Source organism: Gambusia affinis, linkage group LG09, assembly GCF_019740435.1.
Source record: "Gambusia affinis linkage group LG09, SWU_Gaff_1.0, whole genome shotgun sequence".
Lineage (NCBI taxonomy): Eukaryota > Metazoa > Chordata > Actinopteri > Cyprinodontiformes > Poeciliidae > Gambusia > Gambusia affinis.
The window spans coordinates 11,638,935-11,666,363 of record NC_057876.1 but is presented as its reverse complement, the minus strand read 5'-3'; the positions used below and the strand labels follow the sequence as shown (position 1 = coordinate 11,666,363).

Sequence of the window (27,429 nt, the reverse complement as noted above, 5' to 3'; positions counted from 1 at the left end):
TTAGGTAGTCTTGTTGAGGAAGGAGAAGCAGCTAGCGATTGGGTGGCTACTTCCTCAAACATAGAAACTAGTGCTTCCACTGGGTTAACTAGAAAACCATTGTTCTGGACAGCATGGGTGCAAAAGGGGCAACATTTGCACCCCAAGCAACACTGACAAATGCTACTTACAGAAGAAGAGGAAGTTCTCTTAAAGAATGTTCCTGATAAGTTATGGTCAAAGGGACCCACGGATGTGGGTCTTGTAAAGGGAGCCTTGCCGGTGCAAATTAGACCCAAAACAGAGTTTAGACCAAAAGTCAAGCAATGCCCTTTAAAAAAAAGATGCACAGGAGGGTATAAAACCAGTAATTAAAGACCTTATTGAGGCAGGAGTCATAGTGCAGTGTGAAAATTCTCCATGTAGCATTCCTATTTTTCCTGTTAAAAAACAACCACCTTCTGTTGGATGACGCATGGTTCAAGATTTACAAGCAGTAAACAATGCAGTCATTCAGAGGGCACCTTGTGTACCTGATCCACACACGTTGTTGAACTCTCTTAGATCAGATGCAAAAGTATTCACGGTCGTAGCCATCAGTAATGCTTTTTTCTCAGTACCAGTAGATAAAGAGAGTCAATTTTGGTTTGCGTTTACTTTTGAAGGGAACAGGTACACATACTGTACACCAGACTGCCCCAGGGCTATTGTGAGAGCCCTACAATCTATTCTCAAGTGATGAGTGCAAGCATGTCAACTTTTCAACCCCCAGGAGGGAGCCAAGTCTTGTTGCATGTAGATGATGTTTTATTAGCATCTCCAAACATGGAAATCTGTAAACAAGACACTTTAGCACTTCTAAAACATCTAGCTGAGGAAGGTCATAAGGTCAATAAAAATAAACTCCAACTGTGTAAAGAACAAGTAAAATATTTGGGTCATAATTTGAGTGCAGGAGGGCGGACCATAATGGAGGATAGAAAAACAACAATTCTTCAAGCACCTAAACCACAAACAAAAAAACAGATGATGTCTTTTCAGGGGTTAACTAACTATTGTCAAATCTGGGTGCCTAATTATGCAGAAATTGTGGCTCCTTTAAACAAACTAATGTATGAAAAAGATCTGAAAATGTCCTCCTTTGGAATGGACGGAGGAAGCAGAAAAAGCACTTTGTGAAATAAAGCAGGCCCTCGTGTCAAGTGCTGCGCTTGCTTTACTGGACTATACAAAACCTTTTGTCCAGATGGTGGATTGCAAAGGTCAGTTTATGACCTTGGTACTAGTTCAAACACATGGTGATAAAATAAGACCGATAGCATATTTCTCTTCCAAGCTCAATAGTGTGGCGTGCACCTTGCCTCACTGTGTGAGAGCTGTGATTGCTGCCTCTATGGCAGTAGAAGTTAGTGCTCCTATTGTACTGTTTCATCCGTTAACATTAAAAGTACCACATGCAGTTTCAGCACTATTATTGCAGACAAATATGACTTTCTTATCACCTGCTAGGCATCTTTTATGTATGTCCACACTCTTATCTCAACCTCATCTGACTATTGAAAGATGCACAGTCTTAAATCCAGCAACTTTGTTACCTCTTCCAGATGATGGTACAAAGCATGATTGTCAGGAAATGGCAGAACGAACCGCAAAGAGTAGAAATGATTTAAAAGATCTACCATTAGACCGAGGTGAAATACTTTTTGTTGATGGTTCCTCAAAGAAAAACGAACAAGATAATAACTGGTTGTTAATGGTAGAACAAGCTGCAAAAATGACTAAAAAAGATTGTGTAGTCTGTATGGAACCAAGGCCTCTACTTCGTGTGACTCCAGCAACTATCACAAAACAATGTTTATTAGAGGTAATGACTAAAACTAATCCGAATAGCACCTGTGTGATTTATGATTCAATATTTCCCCTTACTGCAGCAGATGAAAAGAAACCTTTTTTTCTAAGAAGATAGCTCCAGCTAACTTCACATGTGTAAATACAACAGGGACTGGGAAAATATTGGGAAATCTGTCTGAAACTATGTGTACTACTGTAATCACTGTAAACAATTATTTTAACCCTATTTCTCGTGCACATGTTTGGTGGTGGTGCGGTTATGACAGACTTTTTGATAGATTACCTCGAAAGGTAACAGCGTTCTGTGCATTAGTTTCTCTGTTATTACCTGCATCTGTCTATCCTATATCTGCTGAAGACCTAATTCTCACTTTGTCTAGTGTTTTACCTCAACAGTGGCATCACTTACAGAAAAGTGAACTGAGATGGAAAAATACCCATACTGATCCTACATACATCAATGCCATCGGTGTCCCTCGTGGTGTACCTGATGAATATAAACTAGTCGACCAGGTTGCGGCTGGTTTTGAATCTACAATGTGTTGGTGGTGCACAATAAACAAGAACAGACAGAATTAATTACATCCATTACAACGTACAAAGGCTGGGCAACAGGACACAGAAGGGTTTCAAGGCAGTCCATGAACAGCTGGCTGCTACCTCACTGATGGCTTTTCAGAACCGCATCGCTCTTGACATGCTGCTGGCTGAGAAAGGAGGGGTGTGCATGATCTTTGGAGAAAGGTGCTGCACCTTTCTGCCAAACAACACAGCTGCTGATGGGAGCTTGACGATAGCCATTGCAGTGCTCCGTACCCTGAATGGCAAAATGAAGGAACTCTCCGGAGTGGATGCTTCCATTTGGGACGCATGGATGGATGCTTTAGGCAAGTACAGAAACCTTGTGTCCTCTGCCTTGGTATCAATTGCAGTCTTTGCTGCAATTTTAACCTTGTGTGGATGTTGTTGTATTCCTTGCCTGCGTTCTCTGTTTAACCCTAACCCTTAGCACTAAAAAGAGAAGAAGGGGAAAAGAAATCAAAAAATTTGATGTTCTATAGAAACGATGCGATAAGAACATGGGTAGCTAAACATTACATAGGATTGGGGACTGGGACCTTAGATGAATATTTTAACCACGCTATACACACAGAAAAGATCTCAAAAGAAAAGAAAAGGGTTTCAGGAGCTTTTTTCCAAGATGAGGAGCAAATATTTTATCAATAAAAAAGAGGAAGAGGAGGCTTCAGGAGCGGAGGTCAGAACCGCAGAGGACAGAAAGGGAGAATGGGAAGAGGAAACTACAGGCAGAACGACTCAGGCTGCTGGTGTTGTGGGAAAGAGGGACACATAGCCAGACATTGCCCCCCAAAAAACAAAAAACACAAATCAGTCAGCATGACTAGGATCAGAAAGTTTGGGGAGTGAAGAGGTCCAATTAAATCTTCAGGATTTATTATCTATGGACAGTTTAAGACAGGAAATAACTCTTTTCATAAATGGAAAACCTGTAGTTTTCCTTTGCGACACAGGTGAATGCAGAACAACAGGTAGAGAAAATATTCCTGGGGACACGAAACTCTTTGGTTCAAGAATGTGCCTGGGCCTGAAAAGAACTATGAAGTCAAACTCAACAAGGTCACTCCAGCTAAGATCAGAGTGACCTATCTGCACTCAGACACAAAACACACCGCCATTGCAGCTGTCGCTCTCCCTGATTAATTCAAATCTTTAGACAGAACGTCTCTGTTCTGTCTAATGTCTCTGTTTAAACAAAACAAAAATGAACAGTGAAACCAATTAGGTAGTCTTGTTGAGGAAGGAGAAGCAGCTAGCGATTGGGTGGCTACTTCCTCAAACATAGAAACTAGTGCTTCCACTGGGTTAACTAGAAAAGCATTGTTCTGGACAGCATGAGTGCAAAAGGGGCAACATTTGCACCCCAAGCAACACTGACAAATGCTACTTACAGAAGAAGAGGAAGTTCTCTTAAAGAATGTTCCTGATAAGTTATGGTCAAAGGGACCCACGGATGTGGGTCTTGTAAAGGGAGCCTTGCCGGTGCAAATTAGACCCAAAACAGAGTTTAGACCAAAAGTCAAGCAATGCCCTTTAAAAAAAGATGCACAGGAGGGTATAAAACCAGTAATTAAAGACCTTATTGAGGCAGGAGTCATAGTGCAGTGTGAAAATTCTCCATGTAACACTCCTATTTTTCCTGTTAAAAAACAACCACCTTCTGTTGGATGGCGCATGGTTCAAGATTTACAAGCAGTAAACAATGCAGTCATTCAGAGGGCACCTTGTGTACCTGATCCACACACGTTGTTGAACTCTCTTAGATCAGATGCAAAAGTATTCACGGTCGTAGCCATCAGTAATGCTTTTTTCTCAGTACCAGTAGATAAAGAGAGTCAATTTTGGTTTGCGTTTACTTTTGAAGGGAACAGGTACACATACTGTACACCAGACTGCCCCAGGGCTATTGTGAGAGCCTTACAATCTATTCTCAAGTGATGAGTGCAAGCATGTCAACTTTTCAACCCCCAGGAGGGAGCCAAGTCTTGTTGCATGTAGATGATGTTTTATTAGCATCTCCAAACATGGAACTCTGTAAACAAGACACTTTAGCACTTCTAAAACATCTAGCTGAGGAAGGTCATAAGGTCAATAAAAATAAACTCCAACTGTGTACAGAACAAGTAAAATATTTGGGTCATAATTTGAGTGCAGAAGGGCGGACCATAATGGAGGATAGAAAAACAACAATTCTTCAAGCACCTAAACCACAAACAAAAAAACAGATGATGTCTTTTCAGGGGTTAACTAACTATTGTCAAATCTGGGTGTCTAATTATGCAGAAATTGTGGCTCCTTTAAACAAACTAATGTATGAAAAAGATCTGAAAATGTCCTCCTCTTTAGAATGGACGGAGGAAGCAGAAAAAGCACTTTGAAATAAAGCAGGCCCTCGTGTCAAGTGCTGCGCTTGAACAAGGAAAAACTCAAACCGGGTATGCAGTGGTGACTGACAAAAAACTGTTAAAAGCTGAAAAATGTCCCTCACACTACTCAGCTCAGGCTGCAGAATTGATAGCGCTAACCACTGCTTGCAAACTAATGAAAGATAAAGAAGTGACGATTTACACCGATAGTCAATACGCATTTGCAACAGTCCACACGTTTGCACAGTACTGGAAAAACAGGGGTATGATAACTTCTACGGGAAAACCAGTAACTCATGCAGAACTATTAAAAGATTTACTACAAGCTGTGCAGCTACCAAAACAACTAGCAATCTGTAAATGTGCCGCACACACCACAGGGAAAGATAAAGTGTCTCTAGGGAATGCCTTCGCTGACAAGATGGCAAAAAAAGGCAGCGGAGGGAGAAATAAAGATCTGGAAGAAAAATCAAACTTATGACAAAAGATCCTAAAAGACATGCAACAATTAAGTCCTAAAAATGAAAAAGATTTTTGGATAAGAAATGGAGCAAAAATAGAAGATGAAATCTATAAGTGACCTGCAAACAAACCTATCCTACCAAAAAACTTGTATAAGTGGGAGCAAAAACAGTAGGCGACTGTGCCAAAAGGCAGTTCCATGTTTCGTAAGCGAGCAGAGAGACCGAGCAGAGACTAAGTGTGAGCGCGAGGAGAAGCTTTGAGTGCAATCATTACAAGTTTTGAGATGAAAGACATGAAGTCCTGCTTTCAAAATGAAAAAATAAGCAAAAGTATAGCAAGTTTTGAGAACAAAAGACTTCAATTCCTGTTTTCAGGCTGAAAATGTGTGCTTTTGGATTATGGCAGAAAAATTCCCCCATAATGATATGGTATATGTGGGTGTGTATTGTGTGTGTATTACACAGCAGAAATAAGGGAAATAAGGAATCAAAACAGTTATCTATTTTAGTATAGAGATGTGTAGGAGGTTGTAATGAATCAAATTAAAACAAGACGCCTAAATATACTGAAGTTGAAAATCCCCCAACATCCCACTGTTAAAAATTCACAATAGGTTGGATATTAAAAATCTACATTTTGAAATCCTGCTTTTGACTAAAACAGATAAAGATCAAAATAACTAAAAAAAACAACTAATAGTAATAATAATAACATCCATAGTTATAGAACTGTTTAACCTTTTCCTCATCTGCCTACATGGCCAAATGCATTCAGTGGAATTTCCTTGTTTGAAGCATTCATACTTTTAATCTTTCCATTTATTCTCTACGGATCTTTTATCCTTGTAATGTGAAGAGCTTTCTAAATAAAGCTGGAATGGTTTCAGTAACTTGTTGCTGAGAAAACATGTTTTTCATATTAATTTATTTGCTCTTTATGTTCAATCTGTTTAGTCGACTAATGATTGAATGAAAACTTTTCTCAAGTATATTTTTGACTGACTTCCTGAAAGAAATTAAATTAACTATCAAATAAAGGCCAGTAGAGCCAATAAAACCTTTAAACAACAAAAAAAGTGGAACACGAACAAATAAACCCGTTGATCTCAGATTCTCCAGAACTTATTTCATTGGGTGTGGATATCTTCATCCTTCTTTTCTATACGTAATAAGGAACTACTTGGGTCTGTTTACAAAGCTAATCCTTCAGTCTAACATACACAGTCAGTGTTTTCACAGCCCTGGGCGGAAGAGGAACATTTTCTGAAAGTAAACACCACAGCTGACCGTAAAGGTGCCTAATTTTTCAGTCTAATTAATCACTTATATGTTAGGTGGGACTGCTCCGCTAAAAATGAAACTTTAAGACTCAGGGAGTGTCTTTCAAACAGATATTTACAAAGTCATGAAACATGTTTTTAAGGTGTTGCCTGAGTAAAAGTTTAGGTTTCAGTTTGATTAATGCCACCTAAAGCTTGAACTCTGTGAAATTTTACTGCAGCTGAAAAAACCCCCACTGTGTTTCCATTTGATTCTTTAAAGATTAAAAGGTGCCTCCTCTTCCCTGTCTAAACTCATTCATCTATTAGGATGAATTATTCCTACTTACCTGTCATCTATTAGGAATAATCCGTAGGTTTCTCAAGTGATGAAGTATTCCAGCTGTGTGAAGTAATTCTTATCAAAAAGAAGATGAGAATTACTTATCTTGTTTTAAGATAAGTAATTCTAAAACAAGCTAGAATTACTATCTTAGTTTTAGTTTTCAACCAAAACTGATTGGATGGGTTCAACAATCCTAAAACAACCTGGCCAGACAGTACCATACATTTGTGATATTTTATAGTATTTTATCTATTTCATGTCACAACTGAGTTTCGCTTAATTGTGTGTCGTGCAAACCAACCCATTCTCACTCCCTACTCGTCATATATTGACGCTTTTGCAGGTTGCCTCAGCGTCACATGTTGATGCGTCGGGTACCTCCTTCCCGTCAATAATTGAAGAGAGGGGGTCAACCCTAAGCCAAACTATAACCTTTACCCTAATCCTGACCAGATCGTCGGTTTTGGACGCTTAGAGAGCGGTACAGCATTCAATGAGAGAACCCTTCACGTCAATTATTGACACAAAGTGGTTTCCCGACGCGTCAATATGGATATGGGAAGGTTCCCAAGGCGTCATGCCAACATGTGACGCTGAGTCCCAAATCGTCCCAAATTGTCAATATATGACGAGTCGGGAGTGAGAATGTGTTGGTCAGTGACTTTACAGTAATCCCTCATACTGACTACTTGTTAATGAAAACAAAAAGTTAATAGCAGAATAAAGAGAACATTGAGTTTTTAACAGCGTTACTTCAACTGAAGCCACCTACCAGAAAGGCAACACGGCAAAGCAGAATGCAAGAGCTGATGTGGCTTCAGTGGAAAAATACATAAATACCTACTGATTAAAACTTTGTAACACAACAATTACTTCAACACATTATTCTTTTCTGACAGATAACCCAACAAGCGTAATGTTTTCTTAGCTCGTCCAAGAATTAAAGAATGCTCCACAAAAAATAAACTCACTTAATTGACACCCCACATGTGAGAGGATCAGGCCAATTTGGCTCATAACGAGACGGCTCTGAGGTGTTTATGGAAGAGTCAACATATGACGAGTAGGGAGTGAGAATGGGTTGCACTGACTCAGTGCAATCTGCTGGGATTCCTTGGACAGAAAAAGTTTGTTAAACTAATTTGAAAAATCATCTGATCTTCATGCAGTGTTTCATAACTAGGGTGAATTGGAATATATGTATGATTGGATTGAAATTAATTTCTTGGCGAGTGCCTTGAAATGATATTCGTTGTGAATTGGCAATATGCACATAATACTGAGATGAACTGAATGTGAGATATAAATACAGGGTTGTGAAGAACTCTTTCCCATCTTACAGATTTCTTTTGTTTTTGTGGCATTCATGTGTCTCAGATTATTGAACAAAATTGACTTTGGATAAAAATGACCCAAGTAAACACAAAAGTAATTTTTAAATGCGAATTTTATTCTGTAAGGTATCCAAATTGACCTGGCACTGAAAATAAAGTAATTCCCCTCCTTGCTAAATCATAAATTAACTGTGATTAAAATTTTGTTTTTGGAAAGCTGAGCTCCATTTTACAATATATGCAGCAGTGATAAGCCTTCCAGAGGGGTCAACCACATTTATTCCTAAAGCACAATGACAATTCAACCAGGAAACATCCCAGAACAGAGACCTCATTTGCACAGTTTTGGTCAGAGTTTAAGATTTAACAATAAGAAACAGTGACCTGAACTCACCAATTGTGATGTTAAAGTCCCATTATCAGTTATTGGTAAAAAGGTTGAATGAGATCATCATTTGAAAACTGCTCAGATTGTCTTCATCCAATCTTTATCTGTATATCACTGGATTGGACTTCTACCAGGGAATTCCCAGGTGGGTCGGTGAGTTAATGGGCTGGTACCATCGGGACGAGCTGTCGTGTTCGAGCCTTGGGCAGAATGTGATTTAGGGCCCATCTTCTTGTAAAGAACATCACCACCACTATCAGGGTTTCTATATAGATTTAGTGAAGACTTGGAGAGGGAACCAGGTTTAATTGGCTGAGCTAAAAGGCAATGACTGGTAGCTGGTTATCATTTACTGACATGTATTTATAAAACTGAGATCAAATGCAAACATTACTGATAGCATCAGACTGTAATTATGGTAACACAACAATCAAACTATGAAGATGACTCTTTTCACCTTTACAAAGTAAACTTGCCAATTAAATTTTAAATTTAAATATTTTCATTTAACTATGCGGAAACTATTAAATCAGATTTAATAGCATTGCCATTATCAATGAATTAATGTTAAAATTCTAGATCCATGGTATGGGCTAAAACTCAAGCATTTATAGTTCTGGGGGTCTTAAGCAGCTAATAAGTTTAGCTTTGCATTGGGCCAGCTTTGTTGTCATCTCATTCCTTCTTGGAACATTACCTGTCAATCACTGACACTATAACCAACATTATTACTTGCTCATTTACAAATAGTAGGGAACATTATTATTTGCAAAAGCAAACTACAAAACCAAAAGTTGCTGCTAAAATATTGAGAGATAAAAATGAGAGCCCGCCAGAAAAATGTAGCAACAACTTTCTGTTTGGTGGTCCTAGGCCTGCTCTCTCCATCAAACATGGATGATGTTGCTCATTGCGAGATTAGCATTGTTTTATTTTTCTAACTTCAAAATGTTCTTGTTGTTATGGGTCTCGCATATTATTATTATGCATAGAATAAAGAAGAATTATTGTTCTTCCATAAAACATGGAAGGACAATAATTCCACAGAATATGGAATTGTGGAATTATTCTTCCATATTCTATTCAAGGACAACTGGGAATTATTGCGTAGAATATGGGAGACAAAGACCCGGGCCAGACAAAAGACAGCCAGAAGAGCCGAAAACTCAGTTATTAGTTTTACAGTTAGATTCTTAAATAATTCTGGCCACAGGATACACACACAGACACACACATGCACACGTGTGCTGTCTGTCAGAAACTTATACCCAGTCTGCCCCTGATATATAATACAGCCTTTTCATATTACATGACATTGCAGCTGGGGTTTTTTTTGGGGGGGGGTGGGGGGGGGGTTTGTCTAAGGGTTGGAACTAAATTTTACAGGAATAAAACTTTTTGCTTGTTACAAATATTTTATCTCTTTCTCTCTTTTCTTATGTAATATTTTATGGTGATGGAAATTAGACAACAGATATAATTTATGTCCTCAAGCACCTGATAATCTGAAGCTGGCTATAATCATGAAGAATGTGATATTTTGTCTACATTTATACAAATATAGACAATGTAGTTGGTATATCTAGTTTAATAGGCATAGTTTAGATATACCAACTGCTCATTATTGGCTTTTAAACGTTTCTTTTTATGGAAATATGGTACAAAATGAATTATTAAAAATGAGTTACAGTAAATGATCACTCAAACATTACATGATCATTTACTGAAACATTAAATGATCACTCACTCATACATAAAAAGTGTTATTACATGCATTTACAGTGTTATTACTGTGCTTATTGGGGAGCACCAGTGTTTTTTTCTTTTTTTGCTTAATTTCTTTGGAGTTATTTTAGCAACTATGAATCCAATCAGGCATATTTCACAGCATACAAAAATGTTTGGACAATGTTTACAACAACTGAATAAAACACATGATATGTAAACTTTGAAGCAATAAAACCTGAATTATATATATATATATATATATATATATATATATATATATATATATATATATATATATATATATATATATATATATATATATATATATATATATATATATATATATATAACACAGACATTTTATCTATACATCACCACACCTAAAGAGAGACAAAAATGTCATAAAAAGCATCAAAACTTACATTTAGTACAAAAAAAATAAATTACTTATGTTGCCTGTTATTATTATACATCATTAGACACTATACAACATTTCTTTAGGTAATTTAGCAGCTATTTCTGTTTATCAGACTCTTGATCACTAGCCACCATTATAAGCAGCACTAAAAGGGGCTATTATGAGGCATTTCCTGACTTCTTGACTCTGTGGTTGTATAACTATGCTTTTAAGTTTCCTGGTCCTTTTTGACACTGTTGTGTCTGTTAGACTTTGATCTCTTTGCATGTCTTAAAGGGATACATCGTATTCAAATCCTGGATTGGTATGCCCTTGTCTGTGCCGATTTCGAACCTCTTCAAATATTTGGAGAACCTTAGGGTTAGAGGAAAATGAAAGACATCAGCATTAGTAAACATACTAAAATGAAACAGTTTCATCTACATAAAGAGAACAGGGGCAATGGTATATTTATTACCTTTGATTTTGGAATGAGGCCCACTCTGAAGAAACCAATGTGTCCAGTTTCAATCTTGGTGCAGTCAACCACAGTAGATGCAATATTCTCTGGGGAGGGTCCATCACACAACACTCCTTCAACCTTAACAAAAAAATCCAATATTTATTAGATAAACACAAACAATGTTTTATTTATTTATTTATTTTTTAAAACAACTGAAATTCTTCTTAACACTAAATCATTGCTATTACCTTTTTTCCCAGTTTGGCATAAACCTGGTTATGGTGAGTTGTATCTGCCTCGCCTGTTGGGTTGGCTGAGGTTACTGCAATTGGGCCCACCTTTTAGAAATAGAACATGGTCAATCAATAAGGAGTATGTAACATTATTTTTAATCACCGTAAAATGGAAATTACCAAACTAATCAGATGTGTAGCTACGGAACAGTCTGGGCTCCTGATGGCAATGCTTTGTGGAGTTCCGATGTGTTTGGCAGCATCTCCCAAACCAAATATGTCCAACCATGGTCCTATCAAAGTCAGCCAATCAAACCCATTAGATGAGCACATCATGAACTCAGTTTTCACACAGTTTTCCCTGAAAATAAGAAATCACTCACCTCTGGGGATGACCATGCTGATAGAGGAGGGCCATGCAGCCTCCATGAAGTCCAGGAGCAGGGGACTCAGCAGGTGTCTAACAGGCTCCAGCTGCTTGACAGAAGAGATCCACATGGACATGGGTCGGTCCTCAGCCTGCTTCTTAACTCTGAAGCCAAACAAAAATGATCATCAGTGACAAAACAACAAAGAAAGGTGCTCAGACAAAGTTTTACAACTATGAAGCCTACTTGTAAGCTTTGATAACTGCATCTGGTCTGTTGCAGGCAGCCACCAGCACATAGACAGTGTCAGTTGGCATTCCACATATGCCTCCATTTTTCATGATTTCTACATCATAGAAATACAGAGCAGAAGAAAAATATGGATATCAGGTCTTACATGTAAACAGAGCACACTAAAAACTATCGACATCTTCTCACCTGCAATTTGTTGAACTGATGCTGCTTTGCGAGCTGGTACATGCGGACAGACCCTTTCCCCTCCTCCAGCCCCACCCAGATTGACTAAAGGTCTTCCTAAGGGGATCTGAGGAGACTGGAAGGTGCTGTTGAAAATGTGCGCCAAGAAACAGTAAAAACTGACAAGACCAAAGATGATTGTGACGCCAATATCATAACCATAGGGCAGTGCACCAATTGCATCTAGCAGGAAGCTGATGAGGATGAGCTGGAAGGTGAATGCATAAACAAACCAGGCAACATTAAGAAATAATGCTGCAATTGTTAACAGGAAATTAAACATCATGAAACCAATAATCCCAACAGCGACATTGAAGCCTCTGGTCTCACTGTAAAGACCACCAAATCGTGTCAACCCCCACACCGTCCACATCAACCCGTAGAGAATAAAGGCAGTGCTCTCCAGAGTTTTACCCCGAGCAAACGCCACTGAACCACACAGGAGCTGCAACACTCCACCAGCCATCACTGCCCAGGGCAAAACCAGCACAGTCAGAGGATTCCTGTCCCCAATTGTGGCTGTGATTGCAAAAGCTGCCAGTACATTGCAGGCGTGACCCAGCACTTCTGCATCTGCATATTTGGAGTAACCAAGGTGAGGTGTATGCAGGTCTTTATCCAGAGCCCTGAGAGTAAGACTGCAAATTCTAGTTACTAAAGCTTTGAAGTGTCCCTGCCCAGTAGGAATTTTGGTACTGGAGACCATGTTGAACGTTGTAACAAAAAGCACTCCAGCAGAAGCTACAAAGATAGCTCCTTGTACACCCTGAGTGCCACCTTGGAAGAAGCTTTGAGGTTGGGCTGCGATGGAAATACAATAGGCTACAAAGAATAACTGGTAGAGGCCATCCAACAAGCTCTTCTGACAGCTGAACAGCGCGAGGACGGAGAAAAGAACAGCAAAGACAACAGGGAAGGGAACCGGGGAGACCGGCTGAATGGAGTACAAAGATAACAAAGCGCTGTAACCCTCAGCAAATTTTAGCAAAGATGTAAAACCATAGAAAGTCGCAGCGAGTGTGTCCATTGCTCGGTAAAGGAGGACACACATGCCAAGCTGGAAGACTCCAGCTGTCCAGAGCCAGGGGACATGTCCAACAGAGAGTTGGGGGACCACGCCTACCAGGGGACAGGCTAATACAGAGGCAGATAGCAAGTTCATCACCAAACCTACACTAATTACAGCACTGCAGCTCTGGTTCTGCTCTGTTTTCAGTTCAGATTTCTGTTTCATGATTGTTCCTGGTGGTTTCACTTTGCCCTGTGTGATGGTGTACAGCAAACGCCCAAAGCCAAAATAGGCACACACAAGACAAACAAGGAGGTAGTTTGCAGCTGTGGCAGACTGACCGAAGTCTGAATCTGACAGACCAGCGATTTGATGGGCACAGGCTAAGGAAATGCTGATAGCTATGACCAGGAGAACTGGTTTCTTCACAAAGAGGGCTGCGGTGCCAATGATGAACAGGGCTAAGGTAAATGCTGCCAGGCCAGGAATCAGAGAGGATTTTAGCTCTGTGAGTGGCAACACTCTCTGTCCTGTCAGGATGTAGACCAGACCCGACCCACACCACAGCGCAGAGACGGTCAGACACAGAGTGGAAAACAGTCGGGAGTGGGACAGACTGTGGCAGACACCTAGAAAGATACAGGACAGGGTCAGGAGGCTGGAAAAGGCAGAAAATTCAAATCTGTGAGGTGAAATATACTGAAAACAAACCTGTGTAAGCTATCAGGGCAGCAGTGATGAGGAGTAAACTCCCCAGTGCAGTGTGGGGGATGAAGTCTTTCTCAGGAGTGCTGGCATAGCTGTTCACCAGCAGCAGGAGAGAGCCTGAAAATGAGATCCACAACTATTATTTGGAACTAATTTAATCAAAGCAATAGTCCTGATTAAAAGAAAAAGTAAAAACGTTGTTTTTTCCTGGAATAAAGAAGACAGAAGAATAAAGACGACAGAGACTTGGCCAGCAAAAGTATTGTTGTCCACAAACCAAGCACCAGTAGAACATTTTATCATAAAGTTGAAGTGACATTTGAACACACTTTTACTATAAGTAAAATAATAAAGTCACTTTTATGATTTAATTTGTTTTTTTCTGGTGGACTGACAATGCTGCGACGGACTGGGAACATTTTCTCTCGTCCAACGACTGCTGTGCACCAGCCCCCCACCCGCGAACCTGCAATAAGCAGGTAGACAATGGATGGATTTATGAGATATGCTTTCTTGTCATATGAAATTTTAAAACAACTCCTTAGAGTTATTGAGATATTAAAAATCTATTTTTAATCGCAATGCAATGTCACTTTTGCATTTAAATTATACAATTATGTGTGTAACTATTCAATAAGCAACTTATTGAACTTTTAAGTAACTTTTCAATAAGTAATTATCTCAAAGATAATTTGAGAAGTGTACGGAAGAGGATTAGGGCCACCGGAATAAAATAAAATAAAATTCTGACTTTAAAGTCTGAATTTTTTTTTTTTTTTCCGGTGTCCCTAATCCTCTTCCGTAGAAGTGAGACATCTCACGCCAAAATATAAAGTAAGAAAGAACATCCCGGATATCACCCAGTCAAAGCGTTTTCTATTTTCCCTCCTCCTGGGTCATGAAAATACTAAAAAGAAGTTCCATTGAAAACAACGAAAAATATCAAAATCCCATTTTTTTTTAATAGAAATAATATTATCAGTATTATAAGTTTTTACATAATGAATATAAACTTTTGAACCGTTAAAACACCATTCATTCTGATCGTCTTATTTTCATTAAAAGCTCTCGTCAAGGAATTGAAAAGGGATTTAATCCCGAAGGAGAGTAAAATTAAAATAAATGAAAAGGGAGAAACTGGAAATTCATTTTGCATGGAGAGCTATGAGATACCAACTTCCGAATGGAGGTTTGCTGGGCGTAAATATAAAATACCTAAAATATCTAAAAAAAAAAAAATAATAATTAAAATACAAAAAGAGATAGAGAGAGAAAAAAACTGCGTATAGTACTAACATGGAGAACGGACGTGAAATAAACTTGAAGGCTTACCTCCTAAAATACCCAGGATGCCGACGGACACATAAACTGAGTTGAACTGAGCCATAGCAGCAGTAATGCTGCTCTGACGATGTGAGGACTTTTATACATCCGAGTTACGTAACACTCCCGGGGACGGTAAATGGTAGAGAGCCGCGCCTACCTGGGAAAAACCACAGCCCCACTAAAAGTGATGGGATGACAAGAGGACAAAAGGCTGTTCTCCTGTGTCAGGTAGCCCGTTCTCCCGTCAAATAAAACGACTGAAAAATGTTTTACTATAGGCCTACTACTACTACTACTACTACTACTACTACTACTACTACTACTAATAATAATAATAATAATAATAATAATAATAATAATAATAATAATAATAATAATAATAATAATAATAATAATAATAATAATAATAATAATAATAATAATAATAATAATAATATTAATAATAATAATAATAATAATAATAATTATGTTATGAAATCTTTTGTTGATTTCCTCTTGAATGGCAGAATACACTCCTAAAATTAGAAGTTTTATAATTTTGTGACTCTTGATTCATTTCCTCTTCCATATTACTAAACCCGTGCGTCCAGATGGATGAGATTAATGTCTTTTAATAGCATCACCACAACTGGGACTTCATAAAAGTCAGTGATTCAGCATTTTAAGGTTCAGGATTAACTATTAAACTGATTTTGGTAACTTGATGCCGGTGACGTCAGCGTCTTGAGCAGCGTATTGGTTGGTCGGGGAAATCCAGCGAGCAGGACGGGATTATAAAAGCGCTCGCTCGGAGCTCAACCTTCAAATCAACACTGAGGAGCTGCGCTGCACGCCGTGTTCAACAGGAGACATACTATAAAAACTAAAATAGGTGAGTAATTTATTCTCTTCATCCGTTTGCTTTCAATGTATGTTAAAAAGTAACCGCAACAGATTACAGGCTTAAGCCAATTAGGTTTTTTTTTTTTTAGAAAAAACAGCATACTGAATTAAAAACGATTAATGTCTAACTCTGTGGCTTCCCAGTATAGTAGCTTAAAAATATCCCATAAACTGTCAGAGAGTTAATATTTGAGCTAAAAGTACTTATTTAGTCTAATCAGTGATCAGATAAAAAACAATTTAGTGTTTCTAGACATTTATCAACAAACCGATTACAGGAATGTTGCTTTTCTAAGTCCAATAAGTCCCGTTTCTATTGACTGAATGCTGCCTGCTTGTTCAGGTTAGTATTTGAAAATGCAACATAATTCTAACTCCCTCTACTGACATGTACCATAAAGGAGCAGTAGAAATGTATTTCTATTTTAAATCCAACCTCCTTCACCTATGACTTGCTTGTATTTTATTGTTCGCTCTTTCATGATCTGTTGGAGTTTATATTAGATTATAAAGAGACAGAGTTATGTGTTCCTTTGATTTGATTGGGTATTTTTCTAGGCACTGTGAGGCTGATGATGTGATGGCTGGCCGGAAGAATTGCATAAGAGTACAGTAATTAAAAGTAACTTCCCCAGATGGTGAATGGGTTACAAAACCTAAACGCAGGAAGGGCATCCTGTATGGTTCTCCTCTGCATTTTGGATGAAGCAAGTCTGTCACTAAACCTGCTCCTAAGATGATACATTGTATGCTTTTTTTGTTTATGTTTTTGTTTTTTCGTAGTTTCCTGCAGACAACAATGCTACAGCAAAAAATGGTGTGCAGGCAGATTGTAACATACATCAAATAACCTGAGTCGGCCCACTCAGATCCTTCTTGTACATGGCCTCCACCTTGGTTGACCAGTATAGCTGATTCTTCAATTATACTCCTAATTACTTGTAACATTGATGAACATTGGAGAGGGTGGGTAGTTGTTCTTGCTGAAATCTATCACCAGAAATTCCCAGATGACCATCCTCATACCATCTCACAAAGTAGACTCATCAGACTCGTCCTCACTTGCACTCGCCACATAAAATAGGACTTCTAGTCCGTGAATCTGAATCATGCCTCATACCTTTAGAGCCGGACTCTAAGCCAAGTTAAAAATGTTCTATTTTTGAAGTCCTTAACCTTGAATAAAGACAGGAAAATGCCTTCTCAACATATACAGTAACATTAGAGAAAATATATCACATTTTTGTTCTCCTCAGAGCATTACTGCAACACTGAAATAAGTGTTTAATTAATATAGCTAAGAAATATTAATTTGGACAAAAAACACATTTATTACTGCCAGGTTTTGCTGCACTAGTGAGACTTGTTTCTCACCTGCCTCTGTAAATGTTTTATGTGAACATGCAACAGGTGCCAAGTGGCTACCACCAGTCTGACTGTACTTCCAATGAGGAAACAGAAATTCAAACCTCACCATAAATGATTAAGAACCAACTTGGCACCTTAAGGAGACTCCTTTTGACTAGACAAACATGTCTTTGTGCATTTCCTAGCAATCATGGTGAAGCGTGTTGCAGTTATTCTGTCTGGCTGCGGAGTCTATGACGGCACAGAGATCCACGAGGCCTCGGCCGTCCTGGTCCATCTGAGTCGCGCTGGAGCAAAAGTAAGGACAAAGAAGTGCCTTTATCTGTCAGAAACATTGTGTTGATAGAAAACCAGCAGGGTTAATGTTTTTTTAGTTACCATATTGGTCGTTTGATCTCAGGTGAAGATGTTTGCCCCAGACGGAGATCAGATGCACGTTGTAAATCACTGTGATGGGAAACCTACTGAGGAGAAGAGGAACATCCTGCAGGAAAGCGCTCGTATCGCTAGGGGCGACGTGACTGATCTGGCCAAGCTGGATGTCTCAGCGTTTGATGCTGCCATCATTCCGGGTGAGATGATCTTCTATAAACTCAGATGAAGCTGTGTGAAGTTCCTCTGTTTAACGTTTTAATGATGGTTTCTGAACAAACCCCTACGTTCTCTATCAGGAGGGTTTGGTGTGGCTAAGAACCTGAGCGACTGGGCTTTAAAGAACAAGAGCTGCACCGTCCAGCCACAACTGGAGAAGATCATCAAGGATTTCCACAAAGCAGGAAAGCCTCTGGCCATGTGTTGCATTTCCCCTGTCCTGGCTGCAAAGCTGCTGCCCGGCTGTGAGCTCACCGTGGGGCAGGACAAAGAGTGTGAAAAGTGTGTAAATCTCTGTTCACATTATGTTAGTTCAATGGATTTTGTGTGATCATTCACTTGGTTTTCATCTTCAGGTGGCCGTTTGCTCAGACGGCTGGAGCTCTGAAGGACATGGGCTGCAAACACGTGAACAAAGACGTGGATGAAGCTCACGTTGATGTCAAGAACAAGCTGGTCACCACCTCTGCCTTTATGTGCAACGCTCCCTTTCACAAAGTGTTTGATGGAATCGGCGTCATGGTTCAAGAAACCCTGAAACTTGCCTAAGAAGATTGTCATATGTAATCAGTTCTATTTATTTTCACCAGCAAATCACGAGAGGTATCTGCAATATTTAATCAGAAACTCTAAGTAAACAAATATCTGAGTGAAATTCTAAATAAAGTGTTTTCTGGAACTTACAACTTTGGGCATATTTTTTTTTCATACACACAGTGACACAACAAATTTTGTATGAGACGCCGACCTCTCATTGCTCTGCAATTATCTGAGTGATTATTCAGATAATTTAGACTTTTATGATCATTTTTAGTTTTGCATACATGAAAATAGAAAATAGATTAGCTAGATAGCTTTGTTAATAGATGTTTGAGTGTCACTGAAAAAAGCTTAGAGGTTTGTTAATCCTTCCACTAGTTTTTCTTAAAGTTAATGACTTGTGTTTAAAGAAGATGCAGTTAATATTAAAGTTTTTATTATTTCATTTATTTTTTATTTTTGCAAAATCATTGGTGCCAGACCTATTGAGACCCCTATAAATTAATAGTTGTGGAAACATGTCTTTACATTGCATCATCTCAGTGTCTAGGATCTTTAAATCAATAATTCATGACTTCCTGTTCCAGTCAGGTAGAAATCTTCCACCTAGACTTGCAGTCATTGGATTAGCACCAAATGAAAACTTTAAAAAAGCTGGAAATATTACACAAGACTGGACACATTGATGTTGCCACCACATGCAACGTGAGGAAAGTAAAAAGTTGTAGAGTGCTCTTTTAGATTAATCAGGCTTCCAAACAACCATTAGAATATCTATATGTCTAGTGGGACAGTCATGAAATAAGAGATGAATATGAAAAACATAACCACTAAAATAAGCCATTCTCAAAAAAAAAAAAAAAAAAAAAACACAAAAAAGACTTGAGGCTCAACCACAATAACTATTCAAAGCATATGGTCAAATTGACCAAGAATTGAGTCAACAAACGCACTTTCCCAAGTTGTTGTAGCATGAAAAATCTTTGAAAATCTGCATTGTTGTAAACATTTCTTAATTTTACTATGGATACTTTAACAGAGTGGTGGTGAAAGTACACACCAAACATGCACAGCTAACTGTGCATGTCTAACTGGGACATGCACAGTTAGACATGAGGTGACTCTAGAGCGCCTTCTCTTTTCAATCTGTGGGGACAAAAAATATTATTATACTATTCAAAATATTCTTACAGTGTGTCGAGTGTGTTCCAAAGCATTTCTGAATTTTAAAGCCTATATATGCTACTAAAATATCTCTAATAAAGTACTGTTCTGTGAAAGTGGAGCATGTAAATTAAATTGTATTTCTATGTGTAGAAACTTGATACCATGATCAGATTATTTTAACATGTAAATAATATAATATATCACAATAGCAACATGCAGAAGTGTAGATGATTCTTCTTCTGTCTGGCCATTCTCTGTGCTGTTGGTTTAATTTTGAAGCTACCTGGACGTTTGTACTCAATTATGTATTTTTTCAACTGCCTTTGTCTTCAAGGCTAGAGTTCCGTAAATTTACTGAATTTTAAACCACATGCACATGTGAAGGAACAAAAATGTGATTTAAGAAAAGAAAATGAGATTTTCAACATTTTATTTTTCTTCTTTTAATCATTTTTAAACATGCATTAGCAGGTTGAAATAATAAGTTAACAAGACAATGATGTCAGTGATGTATTATAGTCCACATACATAATTCCATATAAAAAACTAAGACATTGGATTTATTAAATGAGATGTTAAAGCAGTTGTTGTGAAGTCTTCACTTATCCTTCATGTGCTTTTGTTGGAGAAATGGTGGAACTGGTCCACCCCACAAACCAACTCTGTTGCATGAAATTTCCTGGGACGATCAGGATCCTAAAATTAAAACAGAGGGGAACAAACAAAGTTACTAGAAATGAAAGGTAAGTTCTCTAAAAGAACCACTGGCTAAGAAAATTTGATTGTCTCTCACCTCAGTGGGGTAGGCATAGGTGGGAACATAACGGATCACAAAGCCACAGCGCCTCCTTTGGGAAGTGTTGGCATCACTTGCATGGACAAGAAGTCCATCATGAATCTGGAAAAAAAAAGATACATTTGATTGAGATAAACTTGTTTTTAGAGCATTTTATAGCTGCAAAGTTTTATCGCAAAAAGCAAAAATAAACCTACCGACATCTGTCCGGCTTTCAGAGGACAAAGTACAGCTTCGTCCACCCGCACCAGCTCCTCTGGGATCTCCTGGTTGACTGACAGTAGGTTTCCAGGGCGGGTTGCTTGGCGATGGAGCAACATGCCAGAGCAGTGACTTCCTATAAGTGACTGACGTCAAATACGTGGAGCATATAGCTGGCCTGGACTGCCAGTGATAACTTAAAAAAATGCAAATAACTAACAAATTGAACTTACCTGGGATGACCTGAAGGACTCCGTTGTCTTTTTGTGAATCATCAAGAGCAAGCCACACAGACAGAACAGGTCCACCAGCAATACCCCAGTACCTGTGAACACCACACTCTTAATCATGCAACACAAAAAACAAATCACTTTAAACACTTTATTTTCCTATGGTGAGTTATATTCACCTCATATCCTGGTGCCAGGCCACATAAGGAAGCTCATCGTCTCCATCAGGTTTGCTTTGATCTGTTTTGCTCTCCTGGAGTTTGGTTGGTTTGACTGTCGGGTATTTACAGATAAATCGAGAGTCCAGCAGAATGACGTCGGGTCCCAGGATGGCTTGGATCACTTGCAGGATGCGGGGATGTTTGGTCAAGTTCATCACCCAGGGGTACTGAAGATGAACATTGTGGAGGCTGTACTGTGTGTACTCTGTACCTGTTGATACATGAAAATACAAGGTCAGAAAAAAAAAGAGAAAATCGGATTCATCTGCTGAAACAAAGTAACATATCAGCAGTTTTCTCAGAGAAGTATTTTATCATTACAAAGAGTTTCTTTCATCAGGGAAGAAGAACATTAAAATTATTTCTGGTGTGCAAAGTTAAGTTTATTAAATCTACACAGAAAGTATTTATTATATAAGAAAATGTAATGTGAATGAAAAAACAACATGCGATTAAACTAACAGAGGAGAACAGATCGTGTCTGAACTGGGTGTGCTCAAGGATTAGTTATTTCATATTTGTATATGGATAGATCAATGTTTCAATGTTTATTGAAACATTTGTTTCATTTAATCACTCGCACATCATATTTGATGAATGTAGCATGCAGGTGTTTTTATCTTGATATTAATAAATTTCCTTACTATGTAATTTTCCAGTAAAAATCATAATTTTGTCTTTTGTACCACTAAGGAAACATACACATCTTCCTATGATCAGTTTTATTACATTTTTGGTTCAACAACACATCTGAAATAACAGAATAGAAGGCTGTTCCAAAATGGTTAGCTCCTTTTTTCTAAGATCATCTGGTTCGATGGATGAATCATTCTTCAGATGAAAAGAGGAGTGATTTTCAAGCAGTCAAGTAAACTCTGACATGTCACAGAAATAATATGAGTCTTACAGGAGAAACAGCCCCCTAAACCTCCGAGATTTAAAGAGTGGTGTGTGAAGAACTGGTTGAAGTCGCATGTTTGGAATGTACATTTATTTTCTCCATGCAGGAGATGTCTTGAAATCACCATTGCTAGTAATGGCTTTTCTACTAAATAATAAATAAATGTTATGTTCTCTATGGTATTACAATTTTTTCAATATTTAGTATATGAACTTATTATTTTGGTTTCTTTGTATGCGTGAGTTACTTGGCACCTGTTGCAAAAGTCATATCTGCGCATCCCATTACAGCTACGTTTACTGAGAAAAGCACTGCTGTGCTTCTATAGAAATAAACCAGTGAAGCAGTGGCACAACTAAACAAAATAGGCAAATGAAACTCCAATTTCTTTGAGCTGCATACTTCTTGCACAATCCGATTATTTTACCTCCCTTCGCATCCCATCTACTAGATTTTAGTTCAGTTCTCTATATATTGCTCAATCTCTGAATTTTTCCTCTAACTTCCCCTCCCTCTGTATGTCACATACCAAATTCCTCCTCCAGCTTAGCGAAAGCCTCCCTGGCCTCCCTCAGCTCTGTCTCGTCCAGCACGGGCAGCGGTGAGAGGAAGCCCTCCTCGTTGTAGCGCTCCTGTAGTTCAGCTGGAGATGTATTCATCTTTGGGTTTCCCTGCTGATATCTCTGGCTTTCTGCTTCCAAGGTTGGTGAGATGTAGACTGAAGGTGAAGTTTAAAAGTTGAAAAGAGTCGAAGTTTAGTAAACGCCATTAAAGGTGTGCCTTCAAATTGACCTGGGTTTGGTTGTTTAAGAACATACACTTCAAAATAAGCTCACCGCAGCACTTGTGCTGAGTTTATAACTCATTACATGCTTGAATTGAGTTAATTGGACTTGTAAATATAATAAACTCTATTTCCGTGTGCACTAAAAACAACTCTGAGACTGCAGAGACATAAAACTCCTAAAATCTTTCTGTTGTCTAATTGCTGAAAAAAAAACCTGAACAAAATACTGCTGATTTACAAATAATGATGGAACATGGTCAAATGGGGCAGTATTTGTCGTTTTGTTTAGTTAGAATATTATTCTGCAAAGTCTAAACTTTAACTACAGCAGAAAGTGTCTCTCCTTACCTGTTGTCTGCTCAGTCTCCCAGTAAGTCTGGATTCTGTCTGGCTCTTGTCTGTCAGTCATTATATACGCTACAGCTTTGGAAACTCCTACCAGTGTGACATCGTTTTAAAATTCATAAAACAATACGAGGTCAAGGGGACTTTTTCTTTCAACTATTTTCTCCGTAGGTTCCTGGTTCTGACAGAAATAGATGTCATAGCTTTTCCTTTTGACCAAGCATTTATGGTCAATAGTATTTCCTTGTGAAAATACCAGCAATTTTTTTTTTTGGTTTGTTTCTTGACTTACTTTTTTGTACCATGGTAGTCACTGGTTGCCTTTTGAATTTAGTTTTTCATATTAAAGCCATTTATTTTTTTAATTTCTTGTTCTATGTCAAGAGCTTTATGTTTATTTCAACTACAATGTTTGTTTCTCACAGAAAAAAATGATCTATTCTCTGTCCAGCATCTCAGTAGTTTAGTTTCTCTTTGACATCCGGAAATTGATGGCTCTGATTTTATTTTAAATTTTTACGATAGCAAGGCTAACATGATGTTATGTAGAACCAATTCAGCATATTAGTTATTTGTACCTGACTGTGTGTGAGGAAAAACACTGGAATAAACTGGAAACTGGATATCAGCCTTCAACTTCTATATAACATAACACAAAAGGCATGTAGGTCAAAGAAATGTTTCTAAAAAGCCACACCCGAATGTTGTCATTGTCTTGTACTTTACAGGTATCGAGTGTTTTCTCTGGAATATGACGATATAGGGCATTTGAGTGTGTTCTTTATGGAAGTAAATATGTAATTCTGATGGCACATATTTACTTCCATAGTTCTTTGACCTACATGCCTTTTGTGTTATGTTATTTCTAACTGTTTACATTCTATCAATAGAGAACACTTTGTGATTTATACAGTTTCTGTTGAAATCTGAAACGATAGATGTTAAAGCTGTTAAAGCCTGCTAGACCCAACTTCGACTTCTTCATCGCTTCCCTCACCACACCCTCATATCAGACTAGCATTTATTTTCATGTAGCGTGAAAAAACAATTAGTGACAAACGAACCCCACCAGTATAAAAATGCATCATTATGAAACCCTGAGGTAAGAGCCTTCACAAAATGAAAGCAGAAGTGATTAAAAGACTGTGTGGTCTGGTGACTGCTGGAAATCTGATGACATTTCACTGTTTCAATGACAAAAACAAAATGGATCAATTACCTCTGTTCTATAATGACATTTATCATCCTTCTATATGCAAATTTTAATATCAAGTTTATGTATTTTTTTTATAATTCAGTTTTTAAACACTTAATAAGTGGGAATTAGATCTGACTTTTTAATAATTTACTTATTTTTCCCTACTTTAAGACTGCCGTGAGGAAATCAGCGTCTACATAAAACCGTTGTCTGACAATATGAAAGCATTTTGGGGGCTGACAGTTCAGCCCTCCAAATGAAAACAATTTCAGTGTTTCACAATGCAAAACACTGAAATTGTTTTGCATTGTGAACGACCTACAGTTTCTGACATCTAATTTAATGTTTTTTCATATTTGGCTGTAGTTTGTCACACATTCAGGACCACTTTCTAATTAAGACAGGTTTTGATTATTTATATGTGCTTAAATGATAAAGGCTGGATATTTTCCTTTTTGCATGTGTCAAACAAAATATCTGTAAAACATCAGGGGGGGGGGGTTTCTGGCATTTACAGATTAATGATGATGGATCACTTCTCTCAACAAATAAATGATGAACAATAAATTGTAAACATTTTAGTTTATTTTGCCTGTTTGATTTGTTCAAATACTAAATAAATTGTGAGTGATAAACTAAAATAAAATCACACACGGAAGCCAGAAAAACTGTAGACCCATCTTTATTGTGCACACCTGTTTAATACAATACATGTATGTTTGCCCAGCAAAAGTGTTTCACATGAGAAGTCGAAGGCTGATATCCAGTTTCCAGTTTATTCCAGTGTTTTTAATCACACACAGTCAGGTACAAATAACTAATATGCTAAATTGGTTCTACATAACATCATGTTAGCCTTGCTGTCGTAAAAATAAAAATAAAAATCAGAGCCATCAATTTCTGGATGTCAAAGAGAAACTCAGTGAGATGCTGGACAGAGAATAGATCATTTTTTTTCTGTGAGAAACAAACATTGTAGCAGAAAGCAGAAGTGATTAAAAGACTGTGTGGTCTGGTGACTGCTGGAAATCTGGTGACATTTCACTGTTTCAATGACAAAAACAAAATGGATCAATTACCTCTGTAATGACATTTATAATCCTTGACATTCTATAATGACATTTATCATCCTTCTACATGCATTATTGTCAGGTTCTTATTGTCAAGAACCTGACAATAAGGTTCTTGACATAGAACAAGAAATTAAAAAAATAAATGGCTTTAATATGAAAAACTAAATTCAAAAGGCAACCAGTGACTACCATGGTACAAAAAAGTAAGTCAAGAAACAAACCAAAGAAAAAATTGCTGGTATTTTCACAAGGAAATACTATTGACCATAAATGCTTGGTCAAAAGGAAAAGCTATGACATCTTTTTCTGTCAGAACCAGGAACGTACGGAGAAAATAGTTGAAAGAAAACGTCCCCCTGACCTCGTACTGTTCACCTTGATTCTTTAGCTCATTGTTTTACATTTGCAATTTTTTTCCTGCTATCGGGAAACAATTGCAGAAACTTTACAGCAACAAAGCAAACATTAACAGCCCTTTTCAAAACCAATTACTCATCCCTTCCTCTCTGACTTCGTGACGTTCTTCCAAACACATTTGATGAAAAAGCCAATGCAAGATCCTTTCCGAGAAACGCTTGCACAATTCTCAGCATAATTGTAATTGACTTAAATGCAACATTAGGTTTAGTTTGGCTATGAATAATTATTAATGGGTGTCAAAGGTACATATTAACAAAGTTAGTTTTTGTGATCATAATGACCAAGTAACGCCTAATTATCAGGAATTAATAGCCAAAAGGCTCTGAGTTTCAGTAAGTTACGGGTTTCTGAATATCTTACTGGTGACGTTTTGTCTGAAATAACAATTGATGACGGATTAAGTTCTGGACTGACATTCTCAAACAGCAAGCTATGCGCACACATACAGAATAAACACACAAATAAACTATTTCTAAAATATCAGAATTTATTAACAAAACACTTAAACTTCCAGTTTTTGTTTGTTTCAACTAACTGAAACAAACAAAAACCAGCCTGGACTTAAGAGCCTCAGGAGGAGCACAAGAAACAAAAATGAAGCAATACTGTCTTCTTTCTGCAGCAGAGTCTCATATTATACCGTCATGACATAGAGACGGATTTAACAAACAACATATTTTTATAGAACTCACATTAGGCATCTTGAAGAGGTACAAAAGTGAATAAAATAACTTTAAAACTTATTGTGAAACAATCAACTAGTGAAGTAAAGTCATGAGGGTAATGTGCTCGTTCTTTCTTCACAATGTGCAGGCTCCTGATGAACACGTCACTAATCCCAAAATAGAGCAAGTTACAGTAATCCAGCCGTAATGTAACAGTTTCACAAAGCTGCCTTGATATAATTGGCTGTATTTTGGCTAACTATGTCAAATGAAAAAAAAAAAAAAATGATGTAATTAAAAGTTTCAAGATCTGCATCCATCTTATCTCCCAGATTTGCGATGATCGGCCCGGCATACTGTGCCAGAGAACCACAATCTGTGTTCGAGGTGTCAAATGTGCCACCAGAGATCATCACTTCTGTTTTTTGCTTGTTCAAGTGTAAAAGATTCGAAGCCATCCAGTACTTCACGTCATCGAGACAGATGATTGATCAATCCAAAGAGAAGCTTGTGGCTTCTCCAACGTGTCGTGGTCGTGGTGTCACCCCCCCCCCCCCCCGCTCAAAGATGTCCTGGTTTTCCCAAATGAAAATATGGTCACCCTATCTAATTATCCCCAAAAAAACCTCCAAGCTAAATATGAAGAGTTGTTTTCTCTGCTTGTTCAGTGTTTTTCAGTACCCAAGCTGAAAGTATTGAAACTCTGTGCATCATCATAATTTTTGCTGATGAAAACCACATTTCTGTCCTGACTGAACCTGGGATGAGC

General features: G+C 37.9%; 3 protein-coding genes across 3 annotated transcripts; 1 reads left to right on the top strand and 2 right to left on the bottom strand.

Moving 5' to 3' along the window:
• Positions 1–10,675: 10,675 nt before the first annotated feature.
• si:ch211-153b23.4 (uncharacterized protein LOC335392 homolog) lies at positions 10,676–15,336 on the bottom strand. The gene is made up of 9 exons (XM_044128032.1): positions 15,282–15,336; positions 13,953–14,066; positions 12,194–13,870; positions 12,002–12,101; positions 11,771–11,919; positions 11,568–11,680; positions 11,403–11,492; positions 11,170–11,292; positions 10,676–11,066 (listed from the first exon to the last, which is right to left on the bottom strand). Exons 1-9 carry the CDS (start codon positions 15,334–15,336, stop codon positions 10,983–10,985), a joined length of 2,505 nt encoding a protein of 834 aa, XP_043983967.1. The 3' UTR covers positions 10,676–10,982.
• Positions 15,337–16,094: 758 nt separating this feature from the next.
• Positions 16,095–18,799, top strand: si:ch211-153b23.5 (uncharacterized protein LOC321177 homolog). The gene is made up of 5 exons (XM_044128031.1): positions 16,095–16,146; positions 17,711–17,823; positions 17,926–18,097; positions 18,197–18,398; positions 18,473–18,799. The coding sequence occupies exons 2-5, from the start codon at positions 17,716–17,718 to the stop codon at positions 18,663–18,665; spliced, it is 675 nt and encodes a 224-aa protein (XP_043983966.1). The 5' UTR covers positions 16,095–16,146; positions 17,711–17,715; the 3' UTR covers positions 18,666–18,799.
• Positions 18,800–19,160: 361 nt separating this feature from the next.
• Positions 19,161–23,412, bottom strand: zgc:174917 (uncharacterized protein LOC565650 homolog). The gene is made up of 7 exons (XM_044128029.1): positions 23,308–23,412; positions 22,702–22,890; positions 21,230–21,482; positions 21,054–21,145; positions 20,817–20,956; positions 20,617–20,721; positions 19,161–20,519 (listed from the first exon to the last, which is right to left on the bottom strand). Exons 1-7 carry the CDS (start codon positions 23,366–23,368, stop codon positions 20,433–20,435), a joined length of 927 nt encoding a protein of 308 aa, XP_043983964.1. The 5' UTR covers positions 23,369–23,412; the 3' UTR covers positions 19,161–20,432.
• Positions 23,413–27,429: the final 4,017 nt, after the last annotated feature.